The sequence below is a fragment of the Mchenga conophoros genome, linkage group LG23 (genome assembly GCF_057382185.1).
Source record: "Mchenga conophoros isolate Kocher_MC1m ecotype Shallow Benthic linkage group LG23, M_conophoros_male_GT1.1, whole genome shotgun sequence".
Lineage (NCBI taxonomy): Eukaryota > Metazoa > Chordata > Actinopteri > Cichliformes > Cichlidae > Mchenga > Mchenga conophoros.
This window is the reverse complement of record NC_140547.1, coordinates 20976418-20989950: the sequence shown is the minus strand read 5'-3', so window position 1 is coordinate 20989950 and position 13533 is coordinate 20976418. Positions and strand designations below refer to the sequence as shown.

The following is a 13533-nucleotide window of genomic DNA, read 5'->3' as shown; positions in this document are numbered from 1 at the left end:
ATCTCCTACCTCGACTTCCTGACTGAATTCAAAAGCGTGTTTGAAAGGGATGGCGGGCCCTCTGCTGCTGCACAGCGTCTACTAAATCTGAAACAAGGTAAACGCACTATGGCTGACTTCTCAGTTGACTTCCGCATTCTCGCTGTAGAAACCGGGTGGAGAGAAGAGGCAGTAAAGGAGGTTCTGCTCAACAATATTGCGGAGGATTTGAAGGATGAGCTCATGACGAGGGAATTACCATCATCTCTCAGCTCATTAATGTCCCTGTGCATTCATGTTGACGAGTGCCTGCGAATGCGCCGTGGGACGTGACACTCAGTTTCCCAGAGTGCTCCCAGTGTTGGGATTTTTGCCGGTAGTGCTGCTTCACCACAACAGCCGGCCTCGATGGATGTGAGCCCCGGCGAGGCGGAGCCGATGCACATTGGACGTGCCCGGCTTACACCAACGGAAACGCAGCGCCGTTTCATGGCTGGTGAGTGTTTATACTGCGGCCGTCACGGACATTTCATCGCCGTTTGCCCCGCACGAGCAAAAGGGCGTGCCCGCCAGTAGAAACGGGGTTACTGGTGGGCGAAATAAACATCTCTCATTCCCCTCCTCATCTTTTGTTACCAGCTAAGCTCACTGCTCACACCACTACTCACTCACTCAAGGCTTTGATAGACACAACCTAAAATCTTCAACCTTGTCATCAAACACCGTCCCGCCCTGCCTCAAAACCTCCACCATCATCCCCATCGCCAAGAAGACAGCTGTGGTCAGCCCAAATGACTACAGGCCTGTTGCACTTACGCCTGTAGTGATGAAGTGTTTTGAGAGACTGGTCTGTCAGCACATCAGGGCCGGTCTGCCTCCCACGCTGGACCCCCACCAATTTGCCTACAGGACAAATCGATCCACCGAGGACGCTATCACCATAGCGCTCCACACTGCGCTGAGTCACCTGGAGCACCGAGGAAGCTATGTGAGAATGCTCTTTCTGGACTTCAGCTCAGCATTCAATCATATCATCCCGGAGATCCTGGTCCAGAAACTGTCTCACCTGGGACTCTCCACCCCCATCTGCCTCTGGATCAAGGTCTTCCTGACAAATAGACCACAGTCTGTCAGACTCGGCCCCCACCTGTCCAGCACCATCACACTCAGCACCGGGTCTCCACAAGGATGTGTTTTGAGTCCCCTCCCGTTTACGCTCTACACATCCGACTGCTCCCCTACCCATCTCTCAAACACCATCATAAAGTTCGCGGATGACACCACAGTGGTTGGACTCATCTCAAGGGGGGATGAGTCGGACTACAGAGATGAGGTCAACAGACTGACTGAGTGGTGTTCAGTTAACAACCTCCAACTGAACACCACAAAAACTAAAGAACTTATCTTGGACTTCAGGAAGGGCAGAGCAGACCCGGCCCCACTTTACATTCACGGGAGCTGTGTGGAGAGGGTACACTCCATGAGGTTTCTGGGCGTGCAGATATCTGATGACCTCTCCTGGACTGCAAATACTACAGCGGTGGTTAAAAAGGCCCAGCAGCGTCTCCACTTTCTGAGAGTGCTCAGGAGGAACAACCTGGAGGAGAGGCTGCTGGTGACATTTTACAGAGCCACAATAGAGAGCATCCTAACGTACGGCATAACAACATGGTATGCAGGGTGCTCAGCTGCGGACAGGAAAGTACTGCAGAGGGTCATCAACACAGCCCAGAAGATCCCTGGCTGCTCTCTGCCCAGCCTGGAGGTCACTGCAAACTCTCGGTACCTCAGCAGAGCTGGCAATATCATCAAGGACCACTCTCACCCCAGCAACCAACTGTTTGAACTATTACCGTCAGGCCGACGGTACAGGTCACATAAAACCAGGACAAACAGATTCAGGGATAGCTTCTTTCCCAGAGCTATCACCGTAGTAAATAAGCACAAAAACAATTGAACCTATTCCATACCGTCACTGTCATTATATTAATGCTGCTATCCTGTATATATTGTACATACTATTGTTTGAGTACTTACGATTGTTTTTTTTGTACTTTGTATATTTTACATTTATATTTATTATTGAAACTTGCACCAAGGGAGTGGCACTCCAATTTAGTTGTACTCTGTACAATGACAATAAAGGCTATTCTATTCTATTCTATTCTATTCATCTTCTCCAGGTCAGTGTCAGAGCACGAAAGACATGTCAAACTGGTGTTACAAAGATTGTTGCAAAACCGCCTTTTTGTCAAAGCAGAGAAGTGTGAGTTTCATGTAACCACTGTTTCTTTCCTTGGATTCATAATTGAGCAGGGGAACTTGAGACCGGATCCTGGAAAGGTCAAAGCGGTTTTGGAGTGGCCCACACCCCCAAACCGCAAACAGCTTCAACGTTTTTTGGGGTTTGCAAATCTGTGACAATTTTCCCCTTGTTTTTTCTCTGTTCTGTAAATCTTCTGTCTAAGAAGAAATCTGAGGCTGCTGTTCTGAGAATGAGCTACCAAAGCTTTTTATGAATAAATCAATAAAGATCCATTTATGGAAAGCTGTGGTGAAGGCAGTTTTGTCTTTAATTATATTCAACAATATAACATTTGACCACTTTTAAGTGATTTTTCTAACACTACAGTTAAGGTTATATACCTAATTTCTATTAAGTGGCCCAGCCCCTCCTATATTTTTATGTATGTGGCCCTCAGTGAAAAAAAGTTTGGACACCCCTGATGTAGCCATAAGAAAGTCAGACATTGGTGTGTGAGTGAGAAGTTACTCTCTATTTACATTGTAAGTAATTATAAATATTATTTTTAATTTCTTGTTCTGATGCAAAGGCTGAATAACTAACAACAAATAATAAATTAAAAAAGCAGGACCAAAGTATCAGCATCTGCTTTGGCAGAAAATGGATGGTGGCCCATCTCAGACTTTCTCCAGCCACCCTCTGAGAGATGTAATCTCTACAGTATGTCTTTGGTCTTACCTGTGGTCTACTCCCAGTTGGACATGCTAAAATAAAAATCACATAAGAGGTATCTTGGTCTCTTTACCACAACAGACTGGTACAGTAACCAGTCTGTCAATATCTCACTGCGCTCTCCTCTCACTCATGAACAGACCTGAGATACTTCTCACTCACAACTTGAAGAGACACTGCACTCTTTTCCAGTTGAAAACAATGAATTCAGAGTTGGAGGTGCTGATTCGTAACTCAACAACTTTACAGTCAGCTGCTACCATCCCAGTACATCGACCCAGTGGAAGTCGTTGTTTGTTGAAGACAGCAGACCTACATCCTCCACAAAACGCAAAGATAAGAATCTGAAAATGTGACACCCTCCATACCTTGACTGTTCACTGTCTACCAGGAACAAATAGGCCTTATAGCAAGCGATGGAGATGAAGCTTTCATTGCAGTTGTACAGAGACCAAAGCTTACAACAGCAAGCCAGATACCCAATGGTCCTGCAGGAACCCCTGAATCTGAGGTTCAACTAACCGATGACTTGCCATCAATTTCAGCCAAATTGTTTATTCAAATCTAGGTATTGGTCCACAGCTGATGCATCTGTGAAAGTAGGGTCTATATGCAAAACATTTCTACATTACATCACTGTAATGATGTTTATATACCAAAAGATGAGGTTCTGATTTTGAATGAATATTTTAATCTGCAAAGTAGCTATTTAACAGATGTAAAGGAGAAAAAAAAGGTAAATAAAGAATCTAAGTAGATTGGATTAAATCGTGTCATTCATTATATAACAATCAAATGCTGAGTCAAAGCTTCTAATAGGTGTTAGACTATGATGTATTATTCTAGGTTGAGTAATTTCTAGGACACAGTGCCAGGACACACTCTGACCTGGAGAAATATCCCGATAAGAGCATTTGTAAAGTTGTAAACTGATTTAGATTACATCTGTTACTTTACATTACACGCAGGTGGAGGTGATAAACAGGATGTGTTGGACTTTTTATAGTGTACAAAGTCAAAATGTGTTTCAGCTGGATTATGATGATTAGTGCTGCAATGATTTAATTAGCACCCAATGCTGTAATCAACTGTAAACAATTATTGTTTCTAAACCAAAAAGATCCAAATGTTTGCTGTTAGTCAAAGTCATGCCTCTTAGTAAACTGTAAAAGTGAAATATATATTTCTAGCTATAAAGCTAGACATAACTATTGAACAACACAGCAATTTACAGTTCATATTTAGATAATGAGAATTCTTATCACTGGCTTACAGATTATCAATCAGACCTGAGCTTAAAGATTCATCCAGCTACAATGCAAAAGAAAAATTGGCAATAAGACAGTTTAGAGATGCAGTGATAGTATAAAACATTCAAATAAGTTTGGATTTTTAAATTAAAAAAAATATGTTGTTTCAATTGAATTTTGTGTAAAAACAAAAAAGTGACAGAGCCTATAGATCAAATTAAATAAAAATGTAAAATATAGTTAAAAATTATGTTTTAGTTCTTTTGATTTGTCTGATTTGATGAATGTAATGTAGCTGTGGACAACATAAGCCCAGTTATTAACATCTAAATGGTGCTTGAAGTAAGCCAACAGGCAGACTTTTATTATGAAAAGCCGAGTAAAGTCCATTCCAGCTTACTTACATAATCAGCTGCACTTATGTTTCCTGAAGCCTGCAAGTATCACGTAGTCAGCTGCTGTCTGTGTTTTCAATCAGAGGTGGGACTCAATCGGAGCAGTGCACTCTGGGAGGCTTGTAGCTCAGGAAGAAAAGCATGCAGTCAATTATTTCAAGAAATGGATGTGAAACTCCAGAGCCAGTGAAAACCGAAGTGAAAGGTGAGTTTGAACCATTAAAGAGTTTGTAAAATGTTGAGTCTGTTGGTTTAAAGAGTCATTAATAAATTCAGCTTGCTCTTTTGGAAGGTTTCCACCTGAACAAACAAAAAGAAAACACACAGCTCAAAAGGTTAGAATAGGCTTAAATAGACTGTCTGCTGACATTACCAACATATTCTATTGCAGCAAGTAGAATGTGACACCGATAAATGCATAGCAAACAGGGAGCAGTGCCAAACTCTGAAGACTTGAACCTCCACTTGTTGCAAGTGTAGGTTTAAGTCTCTGTAGAATAAAGTATTTTCTAGCATCTGCCTCCAGAGTTATAATGTTCATTTGTTGTTATGTTTTGTTTATGTTAAATTAGAAACTTTGCAGCTTTTATTGGTCATATAGAGGAAATCCTGAGTAGATGTTTGTTGTATGTGCTTTGCATGTGTCAGACTGAATGGATGACTCAAGTCATAAGCTCTGTATTTATTATTATTATTATTATTATTATTATTATTATTATTATTATTATTATTATTATTATTATTATCATTATTATTTACCTGTTGTGTGGCACTGGAGTTGCTGACCATTTAATGATTATAATCATGGAGTAGTTTATTAGTAGTTACATTTCATTATCCTCCAAAATTACCTCACAGTGAAAATTCTTCAATACAAATGTTCCTTTATATCAATACCTTAACCAGAACCATTTTCCCATTTTATATATAAGAATCATGACTGTGGTATCTTTAAAACATGGATTTATGGAGATATTTAAAGGACACATGGGGCTTTAATTTTGCATAAATTAATTTCTGGTGGATCTGACTTTGCTTCAGTTATCACTGAAATTAGGATTGTGGCCCTCTATCACTTATTTTTACTGAGCTCTTCAGGTTAACAGTTCTTTCTTAGCCTAACATCCATTAAAATTTCAAGTAAGGAGTTTACAACCTTTTGATCACTTCACAGTAATCCAAACCCCAAATGTGTAGTAAGATAAAAAAGTTCCACAACTCCACAATGGACCTTTTGGTTAGATTGCTGTCACAAAGCTTCTGTGTTAAGAATGGATTTAAAGCCCATTAACAGTGGTGTTTGTAACCTTTGACCTGCAGGATCTGTCCCTTCCTGGCTGCAGGGCACCCTGCTGAGGAACGGGCCTGGGCTTTTCTCTGTAGGTAACTCTGAGTACAACCACTGGTTTGACGGCTTGTCGCTCATCCACAGCTTCACCTTCAGCAATGGTCAGACTTTGATAAACCTTCAGCATCATTTAACTGTTGACTGTCAGTTGTCCATGTAACTGCTGAATATGTTCAATGTTCTGATATTGCTATTTCAGGTGAGGTGACTTACAGAAGTAAGTTTCTGAAGAGCGACACCTATAAGAGAAACATCAAGGCAAACAAGATTGTTGTCTCTGAGTTTGGCACCATGATCTACCCTGATCCTTGCAAAAACATCTTCTCCAGGTAAAGCCCATCCAGATCATGATCTTACAGAATATATAATACTCAGATTTCAGATCTTTCTAGTTTCAGTCCAGAACAGACTTAAAAAGCTCAAGTTCAGCCCATTCAGCTTTTGTCCACTCTAGCTTTCTATGTTTAGTAGACATAAGAGATTTTAAATCTGGAACCAAATAGTGTAGTACATCTAAAGTCTCTGCTTCAATTTATCATGGATGGATATCACAGTTCTGTGTTAGTTTACCTAGCATACAACAAGAGCTAAATGGATGGATGGACTGATGGACGGATGGATGAAAATAGAAATCTGAATCAAACCTTACAAGTCTTGTGTTATTGGTCCATTTGGGGTTTGATGATTTCAGATATGTACAGACCACTTTAAGTAAACTGGGACAGACTAACCAAGACACTTGAGGTTTTTCTGATGTTTATTTTTTTTAATCAGAATATCTGCTTCAATTCATCAGTTCATGAAAGTGCAAAATGCAATTCTCTGGGTTAGTAAGAGGTTTACTTGCATAACCATTACCTAAAGACGTTTGGTTGATTGGATATTTGTTTTCTTAGGAATGTATACCAATACTGAATTATTTCAGCTGTGTGCCCCAAAAAACCCTTCCACGCTCTCTCACCAGGGCATTCACACACCTCCAGAATGTCATTTCTGACTTTACTGACAACAACTTGATCAACATAATTCGTTATGGTCAGGACTACTACGCTTCCTCCGAGGTCAACTACATAAATCAGATTGACCCTAACACCCTGGAAACTATCGGCAGGGTAAGTTAGTCTGCACATTCTGCCTGGGAACATTTTAAAAAGGTTCAGGTTTTCGTTAAATGGTCCACTGTTGAATACCCAAAGGTAAAGAGTAACTATATGAGTTTCGTTTAGCACCACAGTTGGATATAATGGCAACAAGCATCTCTGTGAAAGATTTGTCCTTCCTCAAATGTACTGCCCTGTATTAATTTCAGAAAAACTACAGGAACCACATTGCCTTGAACCTAGCAACGGCTCATCCACACTACGATGAGGAGGGCAATACGTACAATATGGGGACTGCTATTATTGGTTTTGGCCAGCCAAAATATATGATCTTCAAAGTCCCAGCTGATGCCTCAGGTGTCTGCAGTAATTCATTCTGTCCTGTTTATTTCTGTTCCTAAACTTTAAATCCTCAAGATAAATTATTTAGCAGTAATTAGATATCATTCTGAGAATATAGTAAACCTACGCACAGCAGTAAAGTTACTTATTTGCCATTGTGTGCTCCATGAGCCACGTATTCATTTGATTACAACTTAGGTTTAATTGATTTATGACACCACAATCAGACCTCTCAAAGAAGACAGTTGATATGAACTGTTATACTATCATTTACAAAGTGTGTGTCACAGTAGCTCACTTTATTTTCATTTGCTTCATTTACTTTCATTTACTTCATTAATGATTTTTAAATTATTGGTTCTCCCTTTTTAAAATCAAGAAATGAAGACAAGTGAACAGAGTAACAAGCAATTAAAGTGAAGCTTACAACACTGTGTTGACTGTTTCAGATAAAAATCACAAAAAGTCAGCGCTGAGGAAAGTGCAGCAGATCTGTTCAGTCCCTTTTCGCTCCTCACTTTTTCCAAGCTACTTCCACAGCTTTGGCATGACTGAGAACTACATTGTGTTTGTGGAGCAACCTTTCAAACTGGATATTGTCAAACTTGCCACTGCCTACTTCAGGGGGGTCAACTGGGGAGGCTGCCTCAAATTTGATCAAGATGATATGGTAAGTCTTCCACATTTTTATCAACTCCTAATAGTGAAATTATATATAAGTTGTCATTTAAGCTATTAAGAAAAAATCTACTCAGAGAAAAACAATGTTCCCTCTAATTTTTCATGTGTCTAAACGAACACACTAACTCCCTGAGCGGTCCCTTGGACCACTGTGAGCAACAGCAGACGTGTGCACTGTGGTCACACATGGTTTATTAAAATAATTACGGTACGATCTTGTCACTGAAGTGGACGCGCAACGGGACATCATAGCGTGGCTCAAGCATGTTCATCATAGTTTAAACCCCTTGTTTTGCACAAGGGAATATGACCTCCCGTCTGCAGCTAAACACCCCAGTAGCTTTTGTAATAGCTTTAGCCTGGTCGGATTGGGCAGCAAAGGGCTGCTTAAATGCCGCAAACTCCTCTGCTCCTCCACCTGGACCGCTAGCACTGATCATAACTATGGCTTGACAGACTGACCACCCACACTATACACATACTTTTTTTCCTTCTTTTTCGAATCTTCATATCACGTGCGTGTCGAACCGTGGAGTGGGATCGGTTCGGATTATGGATCAACCGTGATCCGTTACACCACTAGTTAAAAATAACTTGAACTCCAATTTTGAAAATACAACTTTCTTTTCTTTATAAAGCTCTGACTTGTATTATAAGTATGAGTCTGTGGTCTGGGAGAGAGTCCTGTAACTCTGTCTGCAAAATACAGTGTATAATGACCAATGTTGGGCAATTAATTATATAGTTGTTTTCAAAAAAGTAACTGAGTTTTGCAAACAACAAAGGTTTTTGCAGCTGTTTACCTAAAAATGCAGCCAAGGCGGTTTTTTAAATAAACATTTCAAACTATTTACAGAACAATCAGCTGTTCTGCATCAAATTTGATGCCACACAAATTATTTGTGCCACTCCAAAAATAATTTCTGTCCACTATGAGCTAAAGGAGAAAAACAGCCTGATACCTGCGGGCCTGACAACAGGAGATGTATCACTCCTGTATCACCTGTAACATTCAGCAGTCGCCTCATTGTTCTGACACACACAACAAAAACTACACTACACACTAACTACACAAGATTTGCGCTAAACGTCACAAATATCTCACATATCAAAACACCGGCGTCACTCCTAAAACTTCCCCCTTCCTAAACAATAAATGCCATGTTGCCATATTATTTTTTTGATTGGTGACATGGTACATTTTTCCACCAACAGGAAAGGGTGGGGTTTTTTGGTTTTGTTTTTGCTCACAGGCGGAGAGTGCTTTCGAGCGTTTTACTTATAAAACGCTGTTTTTACTGTTTCTTCCCACAGTAAATATAAACAATGATAGTATTCAGGAAGAAAACCAAACATTGCATATACTTTTATCATAACTCTGATTTTACGTGGCCTATCAACACGATTTAAAAACTGGTGTAAAGTCCACACTTTCTCCGTCAATTGTTCTGTCTGTCCTGCTCACATCTCCAATTGTTGTACATGTTGTCATTAACGTGGCTTCACTCCACATCAGCCACGCCGCTTTGCTCGTTAAAACACCGGTGTCGCACATAAGGACGCTGTCATAGCCTGTCAACAACGTTGATTAGCTGCATATGAATGTAAATCGCATTATTGGCTGGACTATGGGATAAGGTGGCATTGTTGTAATCCCATACGGGAGCAGCCAGTCACTCACTGACTAACACTGCAAAACAGAATTGTTAAAGTCTTAATTTTAATTTCAATTCAGGTAGATTTTTTTTTTTTTGGTGCGCAATGCAGATTTTCTGTGCGCAGAGACCGTGTCAGCAGTGCGCAATTGCGAATGCGCGCAGCTTAGAGGAACATTGGAGAAAAACTACACCGACAGTATATACTGATTATTTGTGGGATTCCACCTGGCTCTCTCCTTGGCCCTTCACATTTGTAGTTTAAGGTGCAATGTTGGTTCTCTGTGCCACTGTGGGCACCAGAACAAATTGAAAAACATGAAATGTTACATACCATCACTCTGTTAAAGCATGCTGCCTCCTTAAAACCAAGCAGAAACGTCTGGGCTGAAAAATGAAGCCAGTGGTGAAGTACCAAAAATTGCAGATCTTCTTTTTGCAGATCTATTCTAGCCTGAACAAATGCCAGGAAACCAACCAAATAATTGCATGCACTGCCATCAAAAATAGAACAGGCAACAGTGTACTACAAAAGTACGCTGCACAAAAGCACCACTAACATAGTATAAAATTATTTATACAAATTTAAATCATCTTAAGATATGAAATAACACAGAATAGAAGCGATACTGCAAATACCGAGTTTGTCATTTTCTATTTTGCTGGATTTACTTATTATGTAAAACTAGACTCTGATTTAAATTTTCCACAACAAGAAATTGCTCACTGCTGATTTGAAGTCTCCCAAGAAACCAAAAAACAATGGATTAGTACATTTCTGGTTATAACAGGTATTTGAGGTTTTCCGTAATACTGTTACCTGTTTTCTTTTCCAGACTTTTTTTCATATCATCAATAGAAAAACAGGAAAGGAAATCTCCACATGTTTTCATGCCGATGCCCTGGTGGTTTTTCACCACATCAACGCCTATGAGGATGACGGCCATGTGGTGTTTGACCTGATCAGCTACAAGGACAGCAACCTGTACAACATGTTCTACCTGGAGAACATCAAAAAAGAGACTAGCGACTTCATCCAGAGCCATAAGAGCTTCTCCCCACCATCCTGCCAAAGATTTGTTATTCCGCTCAACATCAACAAGGTATAGTTAGTATTTAGTGAAGATTCACTCACACTTACATTCTATTTCATCAATAAATAACAATGTACCTGTTCTTCAGGAGTCTCCCAGGGGATCTAATCTGGTGACTCTGACTGACACAACGGCTCAGGCAATTTTGCAGGAGGACGGATCAATCTATTGTCAGCCAGACACCCTTTTTATAGGTTAGTCATCCACAAAGTGACTGTCATTAAACGCTGTCTGATCCACCTAACGAGTCTGATTCCTCTTGAAGGTTTGGAGCTGCCTGGGATCAACTACAAATTCAACGCTAAAAAGTACAGATATTTCTATGGGTCCAGGCTAGAGTGGTCTCCTCATCCCAACAAGGTGAAGCAACATTATTGATTATCGATTTATTAAATCAATTACATTGCTTTTGGGGTGAACAATTATACATACATGAACCACATTTCCATGTAGTTAACATTGGACACCAAATGTGATTTTTTTCCTAAACATTTATCCTTCTATCTTCTGCTTCTTATTGGGGCCTGGGTCATAAGGGTAGGAGTCTAAGCAGTTGAGCTCTCGCTCTACTGGCCACTACCTTCATCCTTCCTAGGGGGAATATCAAGCTTTTTCCACACCAGCTGAGAGAAATATTCTCTCCAGCACGACCTGGTTCTGCCTGCTGGTCTATTCCAAGTTGGGCATGCACCTAGAAGCTTTTTTGCCCAGGATGCATGACTAAACCACCTCAATTAGTTCCTTTTAATGTGGGCATCCAAGCTCCCCACTCTTTCTGGAGGTGAGCTCAGTTGTCACTTGGAGGAAGCTCATTTCAAATAATCAAGCTTTTAAATTGTCAAAATGCATCCATAAAGCATCTGAAAATGAAATTTCATGGTAATAATGAAGCAGCTAGTCTAAGACATGAACCCCAAAGTCCTGAGTTTGACCAGTTTTACGCCTGAAAAAATAATGGTCTGGATTTTGTTTTTAAGTAGGATTCCCTTAAGATCAACTTGCGTAAAATGCAAAGCCAGAGACAAAGCATTAACCAGCTCCTTCTTCCAGCCTTAAATGACCTATATGCAAGCAGGACAAGACAAGCAAAACATTTTAATAAGCATTCAAATGAATTAAAGCAAGGTCCCTCCAATTTAAATGTACCCAATTTCATGGATTAATTATGGTCCAGGCCTCCATTTCAACATCGGAAACAGGGGGATGGGGGTGGGGGCAGCTTTGGGTAAAGTTTTGTAAGTTTTGTAGGAAAATTGAATTGAATATCAGTCAGTAACGCAAATTCTGTTTCTTTACATGAAAACGACAATAGGTATCTTCAAGTGCTAGAAACAACTACGACGCTGGCTGTATTTTATGCACTATAACTTCCACAGATGCACATATGAGGATGAACAATCTTAATCTTAATCTTAGACTAATCAAACTAAATCATTCAGTCAGCATTTTCAAACAAATAAAGTGAAAACGTCAGTTACTGTTGGCCTAGTATGGTGCTGAATACTCAAATCTGTGAGGACAGTGAATGCCTGAACCAAAATTAGGATGATCTATTCTAAGGTTGTTGAGGTCTGCTACTTTAACACTATGACCCAACAGATCGCCAAGTTTGACATTGTTGAAAGGAAACACGTTGAATGGGTGCAGAAAGACTGCTATCCTTCAGAGCCAGTGTTCGTCGCATCTCCCGGAGCTGTGGAGGAAGATGATGGTGAGAGCTACGCTGTCAAGCACACAAACTTATATATTTAGAAACCACAATAATGGTTGATGTGCATAGAGCAAAATGTGTATTTCCATTGTATCTTTTCCTTATCCAGGAGTCATCCTGTCATCCATTGTTTCTGCGGATCCCAGCATTTCTCCGTTCATGCTCGTGCTCGATGCCAAAACGTTTAAGGAGATCGCCCGAGCCTCCATCCCCACCACTGTCCACATGGACCTCCACGGACTTTTCATTCCCGCTGCTGATTCATCATAGAATTGAATCTTTTAAGTAAAGTAGACAATGAAGTCAAACTTCTTTTTAAAAAACCTTTTAAGCAATGTCCAGTGTTAACAGTGGACACAAAAAATCTACTGTTACTCGCTTTACCTTTGCTAATCTTAAAGCACTTTAAAAGACAGGTTTAGGGGAATGTATAGCATTAAAAATGCAAATGAAGTGAGATCAGCAATGTTTGAAAATCTCATTATAGCTGCACAAAGTTTCCACCTCAGTCACGTGTAGAAACTTTTATGGTAAGTTAACATTTTTTTTTATTTCCAGAGATTTTATTTTGTAACATAAAAATGTTGAGAAATTAAGCATAAAACACAATTACTTTAATACATAAAAGCTCTAACTACTCAACTTTTAGACTGAGATATGTCTTCTCATGCAAACAACAAACTTACTGTTTGCTGCCCTAATTTAAAACCTAATGACCCGAGGGGTCTCAAGAGAAAATGGCTACTGTGTGTTATGTTGTTATGATGTCCCAAATGAACCAACACGAGATACTCGTCAGACCCCAAATATTGCCCTGTGGTTGGGTGCCCCCACCAATCAGTCAAGTTTTCCTCCATGTTTCCTTTTGAGGTGTTATTTCCTATTCTTCGTCGAAATCAAGAGTCTAAGGATGGAGGCTTTTGTTGGCTGTACAGATTTGTATTTTGTGATACAGAGCTATATAAATAAACTAATCTGACTTAAATGTAAGTTATTTTGTC

At 40.1% G+C, this 13533-nt stretch overlaps 1 protein-coding gene across 2 annotated transcripts; it reads left to right on the top strand.

Moving 5' to 3' along the window:
* Positions 1–377: 377 nt before the first annotated feature.
* On the top strand, positions 378–13506 carry bco1l (beta-carotene oxygenase 1, like). Of its 2 annotated transcripts, XM_085265894.1 has the most exons (12): positions 378–475; positions 4685–4806; positions 5922–6050; positions 6149–6278; positions 6914–7061; positions 7259–7406; positions 7841–8061; positions 10564–10830; positions 10910–11015; positions 11087–11181; positions 12421–12532; positions 12642–13506. In XM_085265894.1, exons 2-12 carry the CDS (start codon positions 4743–4745, stop codon positions 12800–12802), a joined length of 1581 nt encoding a protein of 526 aa, XP_085122020.1. In that variant the 5' UTR covers positions 378–475; positions 4685–4742; the 3' UTR covers positions 12803–13506. The 2 variants fall into 2 exon arrangements, with proteins under 2 accessions (XP_085122020.1, XP_085122021.1); XM_085265895.1 differs by lacking the exon at positions 378–475 and having other exon boundaries at positions 4666–4806.
* Positions 13507–13533: the final 27 nt, after the last annotated feature.

What these genes read in the sequence shown, in the direction of transcription:
- bco1l (XM_085265894.1), top strand. Translation starts at nt 4,743, where the DNA reads ATGCAGTCAATTATTTCAAGAAATGGATGTGAAACTCCAGAGCCAGTG. An exon ending in AGTCCCAGCTGATGCCTCAG is followed by an intron (nt 7,407 to 7,840) that starts GTGTCTGCAGTA and finishes TGACTGTTTCAG; the next exon opens with ATAAAAATCACAAAAAGTCA. An exon ending in GCCAGACACCCTTTTTATAG is followed by an intron (nt 11,016 to 11,086) that starts GTTAGTCATCCA and finishes TTCCTCTTGAAG; the next exon opens with GTTTGGAGCTGCCTGGGATC.